Source organism: Ambystoma mexicanum, chromosome 2p (genome assembly GCF_040938575.1).
Source record: "Ambystoma mexicanum isolate Mex_15411 chromosome 2p, UKY_AmexF1_1, whole genome shotgun sequence".
Taxonomy (NCBI): domain Eukaryota; kingdom Metazoa; phylum Chordata; class Amphibia; order Caudata; family Ambystomatidae; genus Ambystoma; species Ambystoma mexicanum.
The window spans coordinates 930,904,899-930,926,835 of NC_090923.1; the positions used below are offsets into that span (position 1 = coordinate 930,904,899).

The following is a 21,937-nucleotide window of genomic DNA, read 5'->3' on the forward strand; positions in this document are numbered from 1 at the left end:
ATCTCCACCGATCGTTGGGTGCTGGATACCCTGGCAAGAGGACACTATCGAATTCCTGAAGAAGTGCCCTCACATTCCACCTGTGGCCAGGAAGGAAAATCACGTCCCGCAACTGCTGTTGGAAGTACGGGCGATGCTCAGGAAAGGCGCCATCGAGCCCGTCCCGAAGAGGCTCCGGGGTTCCGGGGTGTACTCAAGGTACTTCCTCATCAGGAAGAAGATGGGTGGCTGGCGCCCCATCCTGGACCTTCGTCGTTTGAACAAATACATCAGGTCACAAAAGTTCAGGATGGTCACCCTCCAGCACGTGCTGGGACAGCTGGAGAAAGGTGACTTCCTATCGTCGCTGGACCTGGAGGATGCATACTTCCATGTTCCCATCCTCAGAAGTCACCGAAAGTTCTTCAGGTTCATCGTCCAGGGACGCCACTACCAATTCAGAGCACTGCCGTTCGGATTGAAGTCGGCCCCCAGGGTCTTTACCAAGTGCCTAGCACCTGTGGCGGCGCGGCTGCGCCTGCAGGGGATTCACGTCTACCCCTACCTGGATGACTGGCTCATCCGCTCAAGGACAAGGGAACTCGCTGTCGAACACACTGTGAGGACCGTCCAGCTACTCACAGACCTGGGATTCGCCATAAATTACCCAAAGTCCCACCTGGTGCCGTCGCAGGTGGCCCTGTTTCTGGGAGCGAAGCTCGATACAGTGAGGCGCCTGGCGGCACCGTCGGAAGAACGGACGAAGACCATTCTGGGCAAAGTGCAGCGCCTGCTAGCCACGGACGTGGCCAGGGTGAGGTCCATCAAGTCCCTCCTGGGGATGATGTCCTCTTGCATCTACCTGGTGCGCCTCTGCAGACTACGGATGCGCCCTCTTCAAGAATTTCTCGACGCCCGTTGGATGCAGGCGACGGGCACCTTCGAAGACAGGGTCCCCCTCAACGAGGTGTTCCGGCGGGCGATTCAGTGGTGGGCCGTTCGAGCGCACCTCACGGCGGGCAAGGACTTTCAGACGCCGGCATAACTGGAGACGGTGACGACGGATGCTTCCCTGGAAGGTTGGGGCGCCCACACCGGAGATCTCCACGCAAGAGGCCTCTGGCTCCCGGAGGAGAAGCTCCTGCACATCAACATCCTGGAACTCCGAGCCGTGTTCTGGGCTCTCAAATCGTTCCTCCCGTCGCTCAAGGGCAAGGTGGTGCGGATCTTCACGGACAACACCACGACAATGTTTTACATACGGAAGCAGGGAGGTACCAGATCCCCAGCCCTATCCAAGGTGGCAGAGGATCTGTGGCACTGGGCGGTCGCCCAGGGGATGTTCCTGGTTCCCTTCCACCTGGCAGGAGAAAGAAACACCATCGCCGACTCGCTCAGCAGGGAGCTGCGCGCGTGTCATGAGTGGGAGCTGCGCCAGGATCAGGTGGATCAACTGTTCCGACGATGGGGCAAACCCCAAATCGACCTGTTCGCAACAGCGACGAACTTGAAGTGCCAGAGGTTCGCCAGCAGGTTTCCCCAGCCGAGAAGAATGGGCGATGCGTTCTCGTTCCCCTGGGACGGCCTATACCTGTATGCGTTCCCTCCGTTGCCGTTGCTGCTTAGACTCATCAACCAGCTCAAGAGGTCCCGGTGCAGGATGATCCTCGTCGCACCGGCGTGGCCGAGGCAGATCTGGTTCCCGGACCTTCTGGACTTGTCAATGTCCCCATTCCATCAAGCTGTCGGCGGACGCGGACCTCCTCTCCAGAGAAGGAGGCGCCATCTTCCACCACGACCCGGCGTCGCTGAACCTGCAGGCTTGGCTCCTGCAGCGCTAGAGTTTGGAGGGTACGATATACCGGCCGACTGCAGAGAGGATCTTGCAAAGGCCAGGGCGTCCTCGACTCTCCAATGCTACGGTCACAAGTGGAAGAGATTCTCTATCTGGTGCCGAGCACAGAAGATCAACCCCCTACGGATTACGGCCCCTCAGGTGCTGCCGTACCTGCTATCGCTGGCAAAGGCTGGGCTAGCCCATGCCTCCATCAAGATTCATCTGGCGGCGATCTCCAGATATACCAGAACCACAGGATGGACGTCCCTGTGGTCCCATCGACTGGTGAAAGAGTTTATGAAAGGACTGTTCCGGTCGTTCCCGCTGGTGAAGGCCCCGGCGTGGGAACTTAACGTGGTGCTGACTAGGCTCATGGGGCCCCCATTCGAGCCGATGCACTCCGCACCGATGAAGTTTGTGTCATGGAAGACTGCATTCCTGGTGGCCATTACCTCCGCACGACGAGTGGGAGAGATCCAGGCCCTATCCTGCAAAGCACCGTACTTGACTTTCCATGCCTCGAGGGTGGTGCTTAGGACGCACCCCTCCTTTATGCCCAAGGTGCCGACAGACTTCCATCTTAACGGGCCCCTGGTGTTACCTGTTTTCTTCCCGTCTCCTTCGTCGCCGGCCGAGAGGACTTTGCACTCGCTGGATGTGGCTAGAGCGCTGAAGTTCTACGTGGACAGCACAAAGAGTTTTCGGAGGACATCACAGCTGTTTGTGAACTTGTGAATCAAGGGAAGGCTCTCTCGAAGTCTTCTATTTCCAGATGGCTCTCCGGCTGCATCATGCACTGCCACCGGTTGGCTAATCGACCGCTGCCAGGCCGTCCGAGAGCCCATTCGACCAGAGCGATCGCTGCTACTACGGCGTTCCTATCTGGTGTGCCCGTGCTGGACATCTGCAGGGCTGCTACGTGGAGGTCGACGCACACCTTCACGAGATTCTACTGCGTCAATTGGGATTCCAGAGAGGAGTCCAGGGTCGGCCAAGCAGTGCTGCGCAACCTGTTCGCTTACGGTGAGCCTGGTGAGGAGGTAAGAGACGCTTAATGTTGAGTTGTTGTATTGCTTAATGTTGAGCCTGTTGCCACCTCCCGTGGTTGTGCATGTGTGTACTGCTATGTATTCTTATATTCATGAGCATGTGAATCCATGCCAGACCCCATGCTGGAGAAGGAACAGTTACGTACCTGTAACTGTTGTTCTCCAGCATGGGTCTGGCATGGATTCACATGCAAACCCTCCCGCCTACCCCTCTGCGGCTCTTCACTTGGTCATACTGCCACTTCACGTGCTACCAAATCTGAAGATGGCTGCCAAAGGCGGGGCTTAGGGAGAGGGCAGTCATTGGCTGTGGTCAGTATGACGCAAAGACCAGTGATTGGTTACTACTACGAAAGACAGATCAGAAATGAAACTAATACTGATTTTTTCTTTACCGAGGATTCCCAGCCTGACGACGGGGAATATTCATGAGCATGTGAATCCATGCCAGACCCATGCTGGAGAACAACAGTTACAGGTAAGTAACTTGTTCCTTATCATACGTTATCAGTCTTAAAGTGTCTCCTCTTTTACTGTTTCAGCCCTTCTCTTCTAGGCTTTTCATTTCTTGGTTATCTTTGTTGCTTATTTGATATTGTCATTTTTTACTGAACGAGGTTCCAGCTTCTTACAAGAACTCTCTTCCCTCTCTGGATTACTAGTGGTTTGCCTCCAACACTCGTCACATAATTGTAGCCCTGCTTTCTCGGTCTTGTCTGGGACGAGTGTTCGCTGATTGATAACGATATCCCACTGGCCTCCCACTTCTCCCGGTCCCCCAGGTACCTCTCTCTTGTTACGGGTCATTTGTTGCGCTTGGATCTCGCTCGGGATGGTTTTCTCTCCCTCTGCTTCACGTTCTTGGGTCCACGTCTGACACCTGCTTCGTACTAGTGCTGGTGATTGGAAGCAACTCAAGCTTCCAGTATGGGTGGTTCAGCTGCGCCCTGCCCACCATGTCCAGCTTGTGGTCATGCTACCACCGAGTTGCTTGTACCTCTCTCGATCAGCCCGAGACATCTCGTGTCTGCATATGCCAGATCTCGGGCGTCTCATACTCTCATTTGCTCTCTCTCTCTCTCGAGGTCGCGGGCTCCCAGAGTATGCTTGCGCTCCACACAGAGCTGGCGTGATGTTGTCCGGGGGCTTCCCCTTGCGCATCAGGCTCCTCACTTCTGTTCCTCCTCGTCAATAAATCTGCATCTCGTATTAAAGGGACATCATCTTCTTTTTCCTGTGCAACTGGGTTTAGTCTTGCATTGCCTTCAGCCAAAGAAAAGGATGCTGCATTCTTCATTTTACCAGGTAGTCCTAAGTATGCAACTATATTTGTCTAGGGAGTTCCTCACAGGAACAGGAGTCCTTGCCCCTAAAGGGGAGTCTCCCAGTGAGGTCCAACTTGCCTCGACCGCTAAGGAGGATTTTACAGAGCAGGCTCACCTCCCTAGCCTCACAGGGAGGTTGGGGGGGGGGGCTCCCCCCTTAAATACCTGTGATTCATCAGTCTAATCCTTGTCTAAATCCTTATCCATAATCTCCTTTAAACCTGTGCCTCAAGGATCAGCCCTGTACAGGGGCATCCAGGGCAGGCAAGGTGTGAGTCCCAGGTTTTTAGAGGTTTTGGAAACTGCAAGAACATGCTGGATCCTTCCGCAAGATGCCTGGGGAATGGATCCTGAAGGACTTCTTACAGCCCAACAAGGGGACGGAGAACACTCTGCACTGGCGTAGAGGATGTTCTCTCAGCAGCCCTGATTTATCCACAGGTTGGGCAAAGGTTTTAGCTGCTGTTCCCGCTCACTCTTGCCCTCCCTATCTTTCCCTCCACTAACCTTATTCAGTCTCATTAGTTCTCCTGTGGTAGACATGCTCCTGGCGTTTGGCCCCATCAAGCATGGTTCAGTGATGGAGATGGGGTCTGTGGGATTTCTGAATATTCTTCATAGCAGACAAGTGCATGCAATATCTGTGAATCCTTAGGCACCACCCACTGCTCAACCTCTTCTGGTCCCTAAAACTGTAGCATGTTTGCAAGGTCTTCCCTTCTGCACACCAGGAATTGAATCTGCCCTATAGACTTGTTTAAGGCTTACCTTTGTAGCCTCATATGGGAACAGCACAAGGTTTTAGTGCTTTGTCCCTGAGGAGGTGGCTACAGATGCAAAATCCTTCTCTTTGGCCTCAGGCAGGCAATGCAAATTGTCACCATGGTGATCGTGCTAGCGGCTTAGTACAGAAAGCAGAATATGTACCTCAACCCTTTCTTTCGACAGCTGGATAATCGGGGCCCTTCGCCTCTATAGCAGGATTTTCTGCCAAGGGTGGCATCTTTGAGTTACGTCTGGACCTACCTGCACGCAGCAAAATTCTCACTGTTTCCAGCTCTGAGCTTGACTTTGATTGTGGTGGTTTTCAGACATGGCCATTGGGAATGGCCTCACAATGCACCCTGGAGAGTATCTTGAATGCCAAAGTGATGTCCTTCCACTTCAGCACGTCTCTCAGGAGATGCAGCAACTCTCCAAGTTCCGAGTGCTTGACTTGCAACTCAACCTAGCAAAGCACCGGGACTAGTAGAAGTACCCGCATAATCAGTACAACTCTAGTTCTGCATAAATCTTTTTGGAATTCCCCCTACAAATCCTTGAAAATGATGCCCCTTGTATGTGTTCCTTTCTGACCTCGAAAGCCGAAGATCTCCCCCTCCCCCTTCCTCACCCCCTCATCATGTCCCAGAGTATGGATGAGTAGGACACTTTAAGGCCAACAAAGAATCATGGTCTCCTGTCCATATGAGACCAGCCGCTCAACCTAAACATGCTGTTTTCGAAAACAATCTTAATTTTGAGGGTCTTCATAGCTCTGATATAGGAGACCAGGAAGGGTATGCTTTATGTATGAACGAGCAAAGCCAGGGGATGGCCACTCTGCAGTGGGACAGGTTGGCAGATGTCAGAGCCCTGGCTCATCTAACCATCTGCCAGGTGTCAAAAGCCATACTGGTAGAGGTTTGCGCTGTTCAGGAGGAGAGGAATTCACTGACGGGCCCATAGGTCAGAGCTCACCCTCTAGAACTTGTAAGACAAGATAGCTGCACCATGTGAGGACAGGGGGTGCAGGATTCACTTACTCCAACACGACTCAATAATGAGGACTCAGTAAGTTGGCAAAGGGAAGTCCGTTTAATGACAAGTACATCAAACAGAGAAACAAATGGAAATCAGCAGCATCGCGATCACCTGTCTCGCTCCAACTTCCTCGAACTTCAGTTGAACAGCAATTCTTATAGGCAATATTCGTCATCATTGACGTCGAACTACAAAAACTTGTCATGCAATATAATTGGTTAGGAAAGGTAACTTAAGTATAGGTGCTATATCTTTATATGATAATAGGGCATGCGGATTGGATAACTCTTATTGGGTGGGCGTCTACGCCCATCCCACTACACCACACGTGATTGACGTCACTACAAGTACGACGTCTTATTGGTTCTACTATCTATAGGACTCAAGATAACTTGGTCCATTGTGATTGGGCAGGGTACACCCCTAGACATAAATCCCCATTTTAATTAGCGTCATGCAGAATGGACACCCGTGTGCCTGGTGTTCCAAGTTTCACCCTGCCTCCCTTTCATCAATCAGTATCTTAGGGCTATGTGTCAATTAGTTGGCTGGGTATGGCCTTGAAAATGTAGTCTCTTATTAGGAAAAGTTATGGCATCCTCGGGTCCTGGATGACATCATGCGGTGGTACTTCTTCGCGCCTGGCTGGTCACGTGTTAGTTCACCATGAATCTGCTTCAGTTTCCAGCTTTTAGTGCATTTAATTCCGTTTCAGCCTTGCCACCTGCATGGGCCCCCCTTATCTTGACCTTCATGGGGCAGGCTGGTATGCTCTGAAGTGTGAGTCTTGTTAGCTGACGCTCTCCTCCCTTACTCTGGTTGACCTAGATTTCCTAGGCATGAGCCGCTCTTTGTCGAGTTTTGATTCTGCTCCTTTTCTTGCCTTTGGCTGGGTTACGAAACTTGGCCTGTCAGGCCTCTGGCAGCCTGGGTACATTTCTGCTTTTACAAAATGGAGTCGCACTTGTATAATGTCTTATTGAGGTAGATATATGGTCGGCACTTGCCGCTTTATTTTCTACTAAGCATTGCAAGCAGTATCGTTTCGTTAGCCTCTTGCGTTCCATGCCTATTTACACACGTTTGACAGGTCGGTTGCTCCCATCTTGTCTCGTAGCAACGTTTCCTCACGTTTAACATCGTCTCTTCTCTGTGTCCATTACATTTATTTTCCTAGTTACTTGCACTTGTCTCTTCTCTGTGCCCATTACATTTATTTTCGTAGTTACTTGCACTAGCGTGGTATCTTCGATAGCTGTTTTTGTTCATTCACAAGTCTGTTTAGGCCCTTGAGTCATTTCCACTGGCCTTCCATTAGGGCTCTTTGGGTCTCCTCATGGACCGTCTGTAGGTACTCTTCGTTTCGTATCAGCGGCTGGTACGGCTGTGTGATAGGGTACCGTGCTGCCCAGGGTTGCCTGATTATGGGCGCTTCAACAGGTATGGATCTTTTGATGTATCCTGGGCAGAGTCCCAGCGCAGCTCTTTGTTGGTTCATTTGCTCCTCATACGTCACATACCTTGGCGAGTACGCTCCTGGTACCTCGAAATGAGGGGAAGGGGTGCAGGCCTTGTCTGGGACCTCCTGTACAGCACGCATGTGTGTGTATAGTGATGTTTGCAACATGGCATTGCCAGAGCTGTCCAGACATGGACCTTTTTGCCTCAAATCATGATGTAGTGAACCTGTTCACTGATTGTGTGTAGAGGGAATCTCCTCTGGGAGCTTGTGTCAGAACCGTTAGATAGGAAAGTTCATGTACCGCTTTCACCCTGTCCCTCTACCCCCCGCAACCCCATGACCCCACAACTTCTCGACCACAGCCATTCAAGCTGTGGAGGCAGAGTCTGTGTCTGATGATACTGGTGTCTCCAATCAAGCTGAATTGTTGTTGGTTATCTGACTTTCTGGACCTGTCCAAGCTCACCCTCAGTGGTTGAGCTTTGTTGGATGGTTCCTTTTGTGGCTGTGTCATAAGGATATGGGAGTACTTTCGGAGGAAACATCTTAATTTTAACAAAGTGACTTATCTTTTTACAATGGACTCTGCAGAATGGCATTAAACTGGGCGTGTTCTAAAAGTTGAGTCTGGCAGATCCTAGTTGGTGCATATAGAATATCGCCCTACGAGCCCTTTCTGTTGTGCTAGTCAAGAGGCTCGCTAGACGGCATCCTCCCACTCCACACAAATGGGGTTTAAGTGGTTCCACGTTTGTGGCTTAGATTTTTTTTACCCTCCAAGGTTCCAGATGGATAAAGTGGCATTACAGGTGTGTCGACTTTTTTGCAAATGGTCCAGTCCCCAAGAAACTTCACTTGTATAAGCAGAGGCCCTGCCAGACACTGGGTATATGGTGGGCTCTAGGTTTTTACTTGTAGTAGAACTCGTCACTATTTTCTAAGTGCGTTGTTGCCTGCAGTTGCATTTCTCCTGGCACTGCACTCTTCTAGTGCTTCTGCTTCCACTGTCTGCTAGTTGGATAACTGGCATGCCAAAACAGAGAGGCATTGAAGATAAGACTCCTAAGGTCATAGGTGCCCTCACATCCTGAATGATCAGTCCTTGTGAAGGACCTCTTTAGATGAACCTATATGGTATGTAGATCGCCTGCTTCACAAAGATGACCTGCTCGTGTTTGTGAGCACAAATGATGTGCTCACCACCTCCTTGGAGTCCCCGTTATGGAGGATGTGAAACTTTCTATGTGCACCTGCGTTAACATAAATAACAAACTACTTGAAATGGTTGTACGAATATGGAAAAACTCCCATTTTTATTTTCGTGTTTACTTACCGGAGCTTTGATGGTTGCCCTTTTTCCTTACTTCAGCCACTCGTTCACTCCTCGGCTGGGGCAATCATCGGCGCAATGGATCGACGAAGAGGCTGCTTTCTTTGGTAAAGGATCTCCCTTTTGTTTGACATGGCAACCATGTTTCCCCAGATTTCTCTTTTGGGTTGGGAGCAGGGGAAAGATGTATGTACTGCAAGCCTTTCGTCTCTAAGGCACAACAATGTCTCTCTTGTCATCTGAATGCTCCCGGGCAGTTAGCCTGGACGCTAATGGACTCGTAGCCTGATGTCAAGCACTAAACCATCGTGTTAAGGACCTTTCAGCTCTGGCTAATTGGCCCTGTTTTCCTCTGCTCATTAACTCGGGCATGCAGGCTTTAACGGCAGGTATTGCCCGCAGCTGTGTTATTTTGTTTTAAACCAGAGGTGTGGGGGGCGGGCAAGCTCGAGAGCAGCGAGCTCTGTACAGAGTGTGGGTAGCCGGCATTTGGGCTGGCATCTGGTAACAGTAGTGCATTACTGTGAGGTATGTGCGTCCTTTTGGAATTAGCCCTTGGTTGGATTCTATTTGGACAGCTTAGGAATTGGGCCGGAACAAGACGGAGCGGAGCTGAGCACTGGCAAAGTCTGTTTTGCAGGAGTGCTCTATATGCTGAGGCTGGGGGGTGGAGGGGTTAGGAATAGCACAGGGAAGGCACAGATGCAAAGGCTTTGTTGTGTCCCGAGGCTCACAAGGAAAATCACAGATCTGTTCCCAAGCAGCATCTTGGCACTCGAGGTTCAATGCACAAACATCCAAAGCCTCACAGCCCTTTCAGAAGCTGGCCACACTGGTATATATGTCTTGCAGTTTACAGACATTTATTTCTTAGGGCGAGTATTGTGGCCAATGAAGAGCAGAGTCCAACTTCCATTACTCGCTCAAGAGTTTCTTGCTGGATCACCGTCCCAGACATGCTTGACATTTTAAAATGGTGGGCATTCTTATGGTCCCAAAATATTCTTTGCTTTTATGGCAATCGCCAGGCTTGGCTTCCATGAAAAGCCCTGGTTTGGGGACACCGCCTCTGCCCTGCCCTTTCCCCTGGCCCTGCCCCTCAAGGAGGGGTGCGTTCCCAGAGTACATTTTATTCCCATTTCCAGCACTGTATAAGGCCACAGCAAATTTAATGTCCCCAGTTTTCAGCTCATTCGAGTGTGTGTTGGGTATGAGGCGACACAGTGGAATGATAATCATGCGGGCAATGCCAGTCTGAATGAAATCTAGATTGCTGGGAACCCTCATGTCTAGTAACTGCGGGATACGATGTATAATAACATTGGTAACCTCTCACCCATCATTTTGAAAACTGAAATCCGAGTGAGAGACAAATGTTTTGTCTGATTTCTGAAAAAACACAGAACATGTATTTGATTTACCAGTAAAGAAAATAAGATGCCAAGCAGCACAGGACAAGGGCTTCATGGAGCTTCACCTGAAGGCCGATGGATGCCCCATCTATCTCGTTGGCATCATAACATGGCACACGTGTAACAGTTTCACATAGGACGGGTTAAATGCAGCGCTCGCGTAAAAGGATGTCTTGACTTTGTTACCCAAAGGGGTAATATTACTTGAATGTTCTGTTCTCTCCACCTATAAACCAGGCATGCAAGACAGAGATATCTGCAAATAACTTGAGCCTCCGTGTGTGGATTGAACAAACATGAAGTACCCGCAGTCGGCCTTCGAGCTGGTGAATTATGTGCACTTTGTAGTTGGATAACGGGGATGCCAATCACGCATTTACAGATGGCGCTGGCATTCCCAGAAAGGGTGCCTGTACAATAGCACAAATATGAGAACAACGGGTGACCCAGTGTGGGGGGATAAAGTGGGACCCGTCTCCGACAAAACAAACAGAACACAAATATGCACTGTTGGTAAATTGAACCGAGGAAGATTCGGTATGAAACACAAGACCATCCATCAGGACTGTATAGATGTTAAGAGTTTGGAGTAAATGAATTGTTTAGGAATGTACAGCTGTGACATGGAGGCCCGACATTTTCCTTAATGTCCTTGTACAGGAATTATTTTCTCTAGATCTCCTCTCTAGAGTAGACATTAAAAGCTCAATCGCCCAACGCCATTGTGAACCCACTGGTGCTGGTGAATCAAATATGCCCTATTGGCAGGAGAGGGAGAGGCGGGAAGCAGTTGGCACGCCAGGTTTCATGGTCTTCTGCTCTCTTTACTGGCACGCTTTTAGCCAGAAACTGTTAGTCTTCAAAACGTTGACCTCTCCTTAACTTGAGCTGTCCTATTACTGGCAATGGGGTATGTGAGTTAATAGCATTCCAGATGAAGCTTTTACGGTATTTCCTTCATTAACATTGAACGTCTTGCAAATTGTGCTGCATATTACTAAACTGCAAAGTATACTGTTAGGTGTTGCATACTTTGAGGAGCGAAAATAAAATGCAAAATCAAGCCAGCATTGGCAATGCCAATTGTTTGGGCTTTTGTGTAGGCATGGGAAAGACATTTGCCAGGCACTGCCATCGTGGTATTAATTGCCCATTGATGGTGCCAGGTGCAAAATGTTGCAAGTAGATGGGCATCTAATAGCAGTACCTGGCAAATGCCTAATACTTATGCACAAGCCAAAATTGTTGGCTTTGCCAGTGCTTGTTTTTAAACAGGACTTCAGTGAAGGACAAGCAGAGTGCAGCTAAAGGAAGACCTGGTTAGGAAAGGCTTATTACACCAGTAGCAGGTTTACAACTCCAATTAAGCCATTAACTCCTAAAAGACTGCTTTGAAAAAAACACTGGCGAGCACTTTGAGAGCAAAGTTGGATGGTAAGGCTTGATTAAGGCGTGATCAGGGATTTCACATTGGATGTTTTGGGCAGGGAGGGGCCATAGGGTTTAGCGTGGCCATAGGCAGTGAATGGGTGGGCAAATAACCAAACTACAAGCTGTGTCCCCCTCCTATGCCATTTCCCCCTGTACTATATTGCATTGGTTTTGGCTAATAGTTGTTGCTTGCAACACCGAATAGCCCAAACTAAAAAAACCTACAACAGGAAAAGGAATTTGGAGCCTATTATGGAATGCAAGGGATGCTTTATGATGCACACGTATTGCAGCTATAAGAGCCCTCAGGGTGGTTCCATGTCATTTCCACAGTAGTTACTTCGAAATTTCACTTCAGTGTTTACTTTTTTTTATTTGGGGCTCTCCCTCCTCACAATTTCCCCTACCCCTTCAACTTTTCCCTTAACCCAACACCCCTCCCTTGTAACCCCTTATCCCACAACTGCATGCATTTTTTTAAAGTGATTTCCAAGTAATTACTGTCGTGAAAACAACTGGAGACCCTCAGGACTGAGGAGAAAACGTAGGCCCTTGTCCCAGCTCAACCCTCCCTTATACTGCATTTCTTGAGCATAAAACCTAATTTATTTCCATCTTAGTTGGCTTACTGGAGTTTCATTGCAGAAGCAGGAAGCATCGCCATCTTGCATTTTTGGGCCAGGTAGTTGTGTGGAACAGGGGCAAGGTACTTGAGATGGGAATTTACACAGTTGAGGGCAACATCAGTTGATTTCTAAAATAGGTGGCACGCTCGTGCAGGTGCTCGCTGCAGTGGTTGAATCATCCAAGACGTGCTATACAAGTTAAGCCTGCAGAGGTGGTCTCCTGTGGCACATATACACATCTGTATACTCCTGTAGGTGCTAGTGCAATAAATATCTCCTGCGATATGTGGTGTCTTGAAGGGGTACCCACTGTAAGCCAAATCCTGCAGGAGGAATTGTCGCATTACTATTTCAAATTGTTTGTCTCCTACCGTGGATAGAAGTGGAGAGGTGCTTTTCTCTGGGTGGTGCTTTATCCTTTTGCAAATTAAGTGTGTTTGTCTCCACCAAGAGTCTCCACCTTCCTGCAAGTAAGAGCTGAATTGGTTTGTCCTGGCTCCACCCGTGAGGTGTAGGGCAGTCCTAGGGTGCGTTCATGTCTGGGTGAGCCCTGGATGTATTATTTCCTCCAAGTTATGGTGACCTCATGTCGTGTACTTCCAGTAGGGTTGCTCCTTCCAAAATGTGGAGCGGTCCATGCGAGGGTGAACCCTTCAGTGGTTGTTTTCTCAAGATGTAGGAGGTCCTGTAGCAGATGAACTCCTATAACAGGATCAGCGGTTTTTGCTGTAGGAGAAGGTGTTATTTATTCCTGGCAATCTGGAGTCTTTTGGATTGTGAACAATGTACTTGTTCATTCTGTCAAGTGAGGCTTAGGATAATGGTCAAAGTGGAAGCTTCGTTTTAATCAGTGTGTTGTAGACGTGACTAATGGTCGTCTGAGTGATGTGGTAATTTCCTAGGGGTGAGTGGTCTACTCCAAGGCAACTAACCTCATGCATTGTCTGTACGGGCAGCTGGAGCATGCAAGGGCCGTATTGCAAGTGTATCTCCCCATGGCTCCCTATCGAGGCCACCGCAGACTCCACATCTCTTGCCTCCATGGCTCCCACACACGCACCTAGCCAGTTTGCATCTTATACAAAACAAAAAAAGTGTACCCACACGGATTCATTTCAACAACCATCAGTCCCTGAGGCATGCCAAACTACACCACAATGGGTCATTCATTGGCAATCTACGTGGTGGAAGAAAATCACTGTTGGCTTGTGTTTTCATCACAATTCAAGCTATCGGGCATGCTGCTTGAATTGGTACTAATCACAATAAGTGTAAAAAAAAACTTTGTTAGAAAAATAAGTAAAGATGTTAACATATTTCATAGAACAAATCATACAAAAAATGTGAATGCAAACATTGAAGGAACATACATATGAACACAACACACAAGTGTACAATCATAATGACAGGATATCAGAAAAGCAATACAAAGCAATGCAGAAATGACCTCATGAAGAATGATGACCCCATGTGCAATAGGTTAACAGAAATCAACTGCAGGTAAGCTGAACTGGCCACACTTCTTGTCTGCCCAAACGGATATCCAATAGCTTTGAAAGGTAGAATTATTCGTTCAATACAATATCGGGGTCTGATAATGTAATGGACTATTAATTCCAATTCTGATTTCAGATTTATCTTCTTTCCATATCTGCATTATTGAATTTATTTTAGTTTGCTTTGTTCTATGAAATGTGTTGATTATTTTTGATTATATTATTAAAACTTAACTAAAAATACATTGTGTTCACATTTATTGTGATTAGTGCTAATTTAAGCAGCATGCCAGAGATAGCTTGAATTGTGATGAAAACACAAGCAAGCAGTGATATATAGCTATATATATATATTTTTTTTTGTCCACCACATGCAGGTTGCCAATGTGGTCTAGTTTGGTTTACTTCAGACTGATTGTTGAAATCATTTCTGGTTGGTACTTTTTTGGTTTTGTATAGGTAATCCCCAGTTGAATTGTGGCATGGATTTTGCGTCCTCATTTTGGCCACCTAATCCTCACTTTCCAGTGTCCTTTTCCCGAGACATTTACTGAGTGCTTGTCTACCAAAGGTCATGGTGTGAAGAGCTGGCATATGCGTCATCAACTCCAAAATGAGCATTGAGATCAGTTAAAGCTAAGACCTTGTTCATCTTCTGGGTACCAGACCAATAATGCTCAGCACGGAGGGCACCCCTGGTAGTTTTCACCCTGTTTGTTGACTTGATTCAATCAGCATCAACACTCCCCAGGAGATCCTGAAGGGCCTTTACTGTACGACTTCCAATATGGTTTCAGCAACTTCGTTCTCAATTTCCTGAAGAACACTACTCCCCAAAAAGGTCAACCTCATGATCATTTCTAGACACTGCCCCTTCTAGGCCTTCACCTTCGTTGGAACCCTTCAATCCTGTGCCGGTCCAAATATAGATTTTAATAGAAGTGGGGGGGCCTGCTCTGGGGAGTTATGCAAGCATATTGTGCTGCAGTGCAAAGGTTCCCACTTTGGAGTGGGCTTCGTAGGCTTAGCTATTTGAGGTCTTAGTCATGTGAAAGATGTGCACCCTGGCATTCTTTGCTAATCTCCTCTAATTTTTCTTTTTCTCATAAACGGTCCTTTCATTACCCAAAGGCGGAAAACCTACTACTGGATGCCGATGCCAACATCAAGATTGCAGACTTCGGCTTCAGTAATGAGTTCACGCTGGGTTCCAAGCTGGACACATTCTGTGGGAGCCCACCCTATGCTGCCCCAGAGCTCTTTCAAGGCAAGAAATACGATGGGCCGGAGGTGGACATCTGGAGCTTGGGCGTCATCCTGTACACGCTGGTCAGCGGTTCACTGCCCTTTGATGGCCAGAACCTCAAGGTGAGTCAGGAGCCATCTAAGTGCTTTCACTGCAGCCTTCTGGTGATAGATTGCATCTTCTTGCATGCATTTCTTTTTAAATGATGGGCTCACCTTGTAAGAGTGTGGCTGTGTATGTGTATTCAGTCGCATGGCTGGGGGCCTTTCTCGTAGACTGGTTCACCCCTCATTCAGGTTGTTTCTCATAGGTGGGAGTTCTGAGGGTCTTTACTCATGTGATGTATTTCTGCCTCATGGGTGCTTATCTCTTCATTTGTGGGTGCCTCCCATAGCTCTGGCTGTACCACCACAATGGGGCATTCACACTCTCACAGGTGGCAGAGCAGTGCCACAAAGGCTCTCATAGGTAGGGTATGTCCTGTCAAAGGTGCATGTTCACTATCCTAGGCGTGGGGGATGTTGCACATTTTCATAGGATGAACTTCCTTTATGTGGCATTCTTCTTTTATTACTAGTGAGCCTTCCTCTTTCACCAGATAGCTAGATGTCTGACCTCCCAAGTGTTTGTCCCGCATAAATTGGGGTGTCCCCAGATTGGTGGAATGCTTCTGATTAATGGGTCATCTCCTACATTGGTTGTCGCCCTCCTGTAGAATAATGTTCCCGCTTATTCATAGATTCTATTCATTCGAAGGTGGTGGAAATGGGGGCTAGTGCCCTCTGTTCTCTGTGGTAGTTGGTGGGCCCCTTCCATATGCAGTGAGTTGATTTTCCATTTGGTTGGCTGTTTTTCATTTGTTGATAACCCTGCATGCCCTGGGGTCCTAATCAGTGGTCCTCCTTGTCGGGTCATTCTGATGTGCGAATGCTTCTCATTTAATGGTGAACATCGTCTCTTGGCCTTTGTCCATTGCCATTAACCAGCACAACATGATGCACATGCCTGCGACATAGGCATGAAACCCAGCTGGGCAAAGGAAGTCCTTCATTATTCTGAGGTTGTGAAAAATAGCATTGAATTAGTCCTTTATCGATTATTTGTTAGGCACCTATACAACAGAATAGTGTGTCGCGGCACCACACGAAAAAGTGGGGAGGGGAATAATAACAGTGGAACGAAACGATAAATATACAAATGCAGTCCTACTAGGCCTTGTGACATTCAGACGTGCAAGTGCAGTGAAGAGAAGTGCAGGAGATAGGGAAAGGAGGGGTGGGGAGGGAGCCACTGTAAGGACAAGTGCTGGTGGGAGCCTGGGAGGTAAGTGCCAAGGGGAGGCAAGGGAGGAGGTCACTGGCTAAGTGCTTGGGCCGAGGATCAGATGGGAGGGATGCACAGCCGCCAGGCAGGGGACCTGCAAGGGCAGTGGTAGGGGTGGGGGGGGGAGAAGTGCTGGTGTTGACTGGGTTAGAGGGCCTGGTAACCTGTTGGATATACATGAAGGTGTAGAAATGAGTGAGAGCACACCAGGTTAAATCTGTTACGTTCAACTGTTCTATGATTTAGAGCTTAGATGGCTCAAGTGTATTTATTTTGTGTCGAGGGTGCGGGGGAGAAAAAAAGGCCTCTGGTATCAGAAAAAGCTACATCAATGAACACAGTAGACTACCCATAATCTAATGGGTACTCCCGTCCACTGCACACCTATCAATACTGATGGAGACCTATCGGTCAAGATTTCAAAGAATTATTGACGCCAATAATCCCACATTTTAAAACATTTGTCGCAATTATAAAGTGTTCTTTCGTGTTGAGATTCAAGAAAGGTTTATTTACCAATTGAAGGGACATTTTTTTCAACAACTGTATTTTGTACTCATAATATGTATCCACTTGAATTCTTTTCATTGAGCTTTAAATTTCAATTCTCAATACTTGGATACAGTCATAACCATGTATACAACACAAGAATAACTTCTGTAAATTGTGAGTTCTACGCGTTTCGAGAGTCAACGATCTTCAGGAGCAAAAAAATATTCTATATCGGTTTCAGTCTTTATGAATACATTTTGATGCATCATAAATCAATTCTTCTGCTGCATATTTAGGCGTGACAGTTACATCTCTCAATTCTGTCGTTCCAATGTGAAGTAATGGGCGCTTGTCCTTAAATTGAATGTTCAATGCTCTGGTACCAGGTGAGAACCTAAAAGATGTAAATGAAACTAAGGTGAAATTCACTATTTGTGCACCAGTTGAATAGTTTTATGCCCTTTTTGATAGAATTTTTACCTTTTTCTGTGTTGGATTAGTTAGGCTTCAATTTCAATTCTGTGCCCGAAGACTTGGTGTCTCATCTATTCCTTATGCCCGTGTTTCAGGACTCCTGTAAAACAGGTGATTTGTGTTGATATAATAGTATACTCATTAGGAAATAGTCAACTGGTAAGCCTGTTAGACAGTGAATAGCCAACTAATTATTACTGATTTTCACGGGATTTAAAACAAATTCCAGGTAAAATGTCCTACGAAAAACACATTCACTCCAACAGGTTGAACACGGGCTGACAACAGTACAGGGAAACCAGGGAAATATTACACACGCAAACTTGAACTGAGAGAACAGGCACAGAACGACCCTGTGAGTAATGCATCTTTATTAAAATCACCCAATCCATATTGTTGAATATGTTGACTATTCCCTAATGGGTATACTAGTATATAGACACAAATCACCTGTTTTACAGGAGTCCTGAAACTCTGGCACAAGGAATAGATGAGACACCAAGTCTTTGGGCACAGCACTGAAATTGACGCCCAACTAATCAACACAGAAAAAGGTAACAATTCTATCAAAAAGGGCATATCATTTTTCAACTGGTGCACAAATAGTGAATTTCAACTTAGTTTCATTTACATCTTTTAGGTTCTCACCTGGTACCAGAGCATTGAACATTCAATTTAAGGACAAGCGCCCATTACTTCACACTGGAACGACAGAATTGAGAGATGTAAGAGTGTCACTCCTAAATATGCAACAGAAGAATTGATTTATGATGTATCAAAAGGTATTCATAAAGATTGAAACTGATATAGTATATTTTTTTGCTCCTGAAGAGTTGACCCTCGAAACGCGTAGAGCTCACAATTTTTTTAGAAGTTATTCTTGTGTTATATACATGCTTATAACTGTATCTTAAGTATTGAGAATTGAAATTGAAAGCTCAATGAAAAGAATTCAAGTGGATACATATTTATATTATGAGAACAAAATACAGTTGTTGAATATTTTTCTCTTCAATTGGTAAATAGACCTTTTTTGAATCTCAACACGAAAGAACACCATTTCTAATTGCAACTAATGTTTTAAAATGTGGGATTATTGGTGTTAATAATCCTTTGAAATCTTGACTGATAGGTCTCCATCAGTATTGATAGGTGTGTAGGGGACGGGAGTACCCATTAGATTATGGGTAGTCTACTGTGTTCATAGATATACATGATGGACCATGCTGCCAGTCTCAGCTGCAGTGGGGTGATTAGCAGGGAAGGGAAAGAGGTGGCAAAAAGCAATGTTTTGAGAAGTTTCTGGAATTTAAGGAGGTCCAGCTCAAGTCTGAGAGGGGCAGGAAAGCTTTTCCAAAGAGAGGCACCAGCCATTGCCCCCCACTCTCTGCTTGGAGAAGCGTTTGACAAGCAAAGAGGTGGAGTTGGAGGAGCTGAAGGTTCTGGCAGGGAAATATTTAGGGAGGGAAATTTGGAGATATTTTGTTACCCGTCCCCAGAAAACCTTGTGAATGATGCAGAGGGTCTTGAATTTGATACTCGCGGCCACCAGGAGCCAGTGGAGAGATATTGGAGCTGGAGAGATACGGTTGCTAGGCTTGAGGCCAATAATAATAATAAAAATAATAATAATAACTTTGAGCTTCTGGGGAAAGGTGAGGAAAAGGAGAATGCCTCTAAGGAGGTGAAGCTGGAAGTGGGCCTTCTTGGCAAGGCCCAAAATGTGAGAAGAGTGCAGGAGAGACCGGAGTTGAAGATGATCTCAAGGTTTTTGCCCTCACAGGATGGTGAGGGTAGAGGGCCCAAGTAGTGTGGGCAGAGGGAAACAGGGTGCAGGTGTTCCAATGAGAAGGATCTCAGTCTTGCTGGCATTAAGACAGACATTATTAGCTGCACACCATGCCTGGATCGCAGTCGGACAATCTGGTATGAGAGAGGAGGTGGTGGTAGAGGGAAGTTTGAAGGAAAGCGGTGTCATCCGCATAAAACTGGAAATGAGGAGAGAAGGCGATCAGGTGAGCAATAGGGGTGAGATAGATATTGAAGAGCCACAGGGATACAATAGCGCCCTGGGGCACGCCGCAGGTAGAGTGAGGTGGTGGAGGAGAAGGGGCCCAGTTGCAACTGACAAAGGCGTTTAGTGAGAACAGATGTCGGCCAATCCAGTGCCCGATCTGTGATGCTGAGGTTATCGTTGAGCTGTTTTATGAGGATAGAATGGTTGGCCATGTCAAAGGCAGAGGAGAATGAGAACAGCAGGAGTTGGAGGCAAGATTTGCAAACATGTCTTCACAGGTGTTCAGGAGAACAGTTTCCATGCCTCTGGATGCCCGGAATCCAGATTGATGGTTATGGAGGCAACCAAGTTCAGAATGAAAGTTCAGTTGGGGTTGTTAGGAAAGATTTCTTAATTGTGGGTAATTTTCCTTCCATGTGGCAACCCCTAAAATTTTTGCTGTTGTTTTCACCAGGATCTAGACTTTGCCAGAGAAGTGCAGCCTTCTGCCGCACTCCTCTGGGCTTTCGCTCCATTCTTACGGGGAAACTGACATGCCCTTAAGACAGTCAGTACCGGGAAATGCTGTTTTCCGTAGTTTCTTTATCATGTTGCAGCTTTCGTCCAACATGACGCAAGAGGGCACTGTAAACTAAGTTACTGCTTTCTTGGGTCTCTAGTCTTCTACGGGCCCTAGATACTCTGTTTGGATTGTAAATGATCGGTGCAAGTGAATCACGGACGGGAATGGTGGCCACGATCGTTTCTTGTGTTTTTGAGCTCCTTTTGGCGTTTTAAGTGCATTTTTCGCGTTTAGCCCAAAATGGTGGCCTGGCTCCCAAAATGGCCGGACCACGAGGCTTTGTCCTGTCCGCTGACCGTCTTGCCCCCTTCACCTCCCCCAGGTCGAGCCGACCCGGGGCCTTCCTTATTTGGGCATGTACTTTCCCGCGAAACACAGATGCTTTCGCGGGCTTCTACAGGCCTTGTGTGTGCCTCCAGGATGTGGGCTGGGATGTCTGGTCCCAATACACATCCTGGGTGCCAGAGAGTCTAGTGTGGTGTGAATGCCTGGGACCACCGTGGTCCGTGATAGGTCCACGTATGGTGTGAGTGTTTTGTGAGCAGATCTCCCATTGGGTCCCCTCCGTTTTGGCGCAAAGGGAACCGTGGATAAGAGGGGGATAGAAATGCCACTACCATGTCGATCTCCTGAGTTCTCACGAACAAAGGAATACAGGAGCCAAGTATCCTGCAACCACGAGGCGGAACCGAGGAATCGCTGGTGACCCGCTGAAGGTCTTCTCCTCTGCACTGCTGTCTCCTTGTGAAACCCTTTCTACCTCTGATCGAACCAGAAGTCCTGTACTGGTACTTGGACTCTTGGAATAGCGGGGACAGCTATTCTCGGCATCTTCACCATCTACTGCACGTAAGCCTTCGGAAGTGTCTCTGGGCCATCCAGCAGACTGACCAGCCTACCCAGGAGTCTTGCTCTGTAACCGCCGCCAGGTTGTGTTGTATTTCGAGTCCTTGCCACTCTCACACGATTTGTACACTTGGCATTCCCAGGTCTGAAGTGAGTAGTGTACATTTGGCTGAGATACACACGGCCGCTCCGTTGCCCTGCTGTGGTAACAAACTGTGCGGGTTCACTGCGTTTGGGACGCCCTCAACTCAACTCTGCTGCTGCAGAATCTACATGACGACGAGACGTCCCCTGCTCCCCTGAACCTGCCAGCACTGAAACTGACACGGAGAAGCCTGGGTCTGCTTGCATCGGGGACCGGTGAGTAGCATAGATAGGAACTGGTCGCCCTCCTGCAGGAGCCCATAGCTTTTCCCCGCTGTGTCAAACAGCACGCATTTCCGCACTCGCGCTCTGCTTCTGCCCACAGTGGAGGCTGCGCTTGAGTCACGGAGCTCTGTTCATCTTCATTTGTTCACCGAACTAAACTGCCTGATTCCCTCGAAGAGACTCCCCTTTATGCCCGTTGGCACCAGCGTGTGCAGGTACTTTTGAGCACAAGGCTCCACTCTTTGTAGGGCTTGGACTTCCTTTTAGTTAGGTGCCTCTGAAGGCGGACTGGGTCTGATTATTATTCGCACTGCCTGTTTTCCTCCCCCTCTAAGTGGTCTACACATTTCGTGCGTCTAACTCTTTAGACTCGTTTGTATTTGTATATATATTGTATTGGTTTGGTATGTGTTGGTTTACTAGAGTTTTATTGTGATTTCTCGCTACGGTCATTGTTGCAAAGGCCTTGGAATAAATGTGTATATATTTTTAATATAACACCTGTTTGGAGTACTTTGTAAGTGTCCTTGCTTTGTGTGCTCATTGCGGGCTTTCAGTCACCCTCACCCCTCTTGAGACCTAGTCTTGACCGCCGCGATCGCTACCCTGATTGGTCTGGCTTGTCCAGAGGTTACCCTGTTCCAAGTAATTAGGTTGGCCTTCTGAACCTCTGCGCCTCCAGGACAGAGTTCAGAAATCCGTCTTAACAGGGGTGGACCAACTTCTGCAAGAGTTTAACCAGAAAGGGGGTAGTGGAGATAGGGTGATAGTTAGCCGGGCAGGTGGGGTCAGTAGACTGCTTTTTTAGGATACGGTGCACAAGGGAGTACTGGAGGGAAAGAGGGAATTAACCAGTGG

At 47.7% G+C, this 21,937-nt stretch overlaps 1 protein-coding gene across 3 annotated transcripts in view; it reads left to right on the forward strand.

Annotated features, from left to right (window-relative positions):
• The window catches only part of MARK4 (microtubule affinity regulating kinase 4), a 612,664-nt gene that overhangs the window by 458,799 nt on the left and 131,928 nt on the right, over positions 1-21,937 (forward strand). For all 3 annotated transcript variants that reach the window (XM_069644669.1, XM_069644670.1, XM_069644671.1), the window contains one exon: positions 14,882-15,118. In XM_069644669.1, coding sequence (XP_069500770.1) covers positions 14,882-15,118 — 237 coding nt within the window. The remainder of the gene's footprint in view (positions 1-14,881; positions 15,119-21,937) is intronic.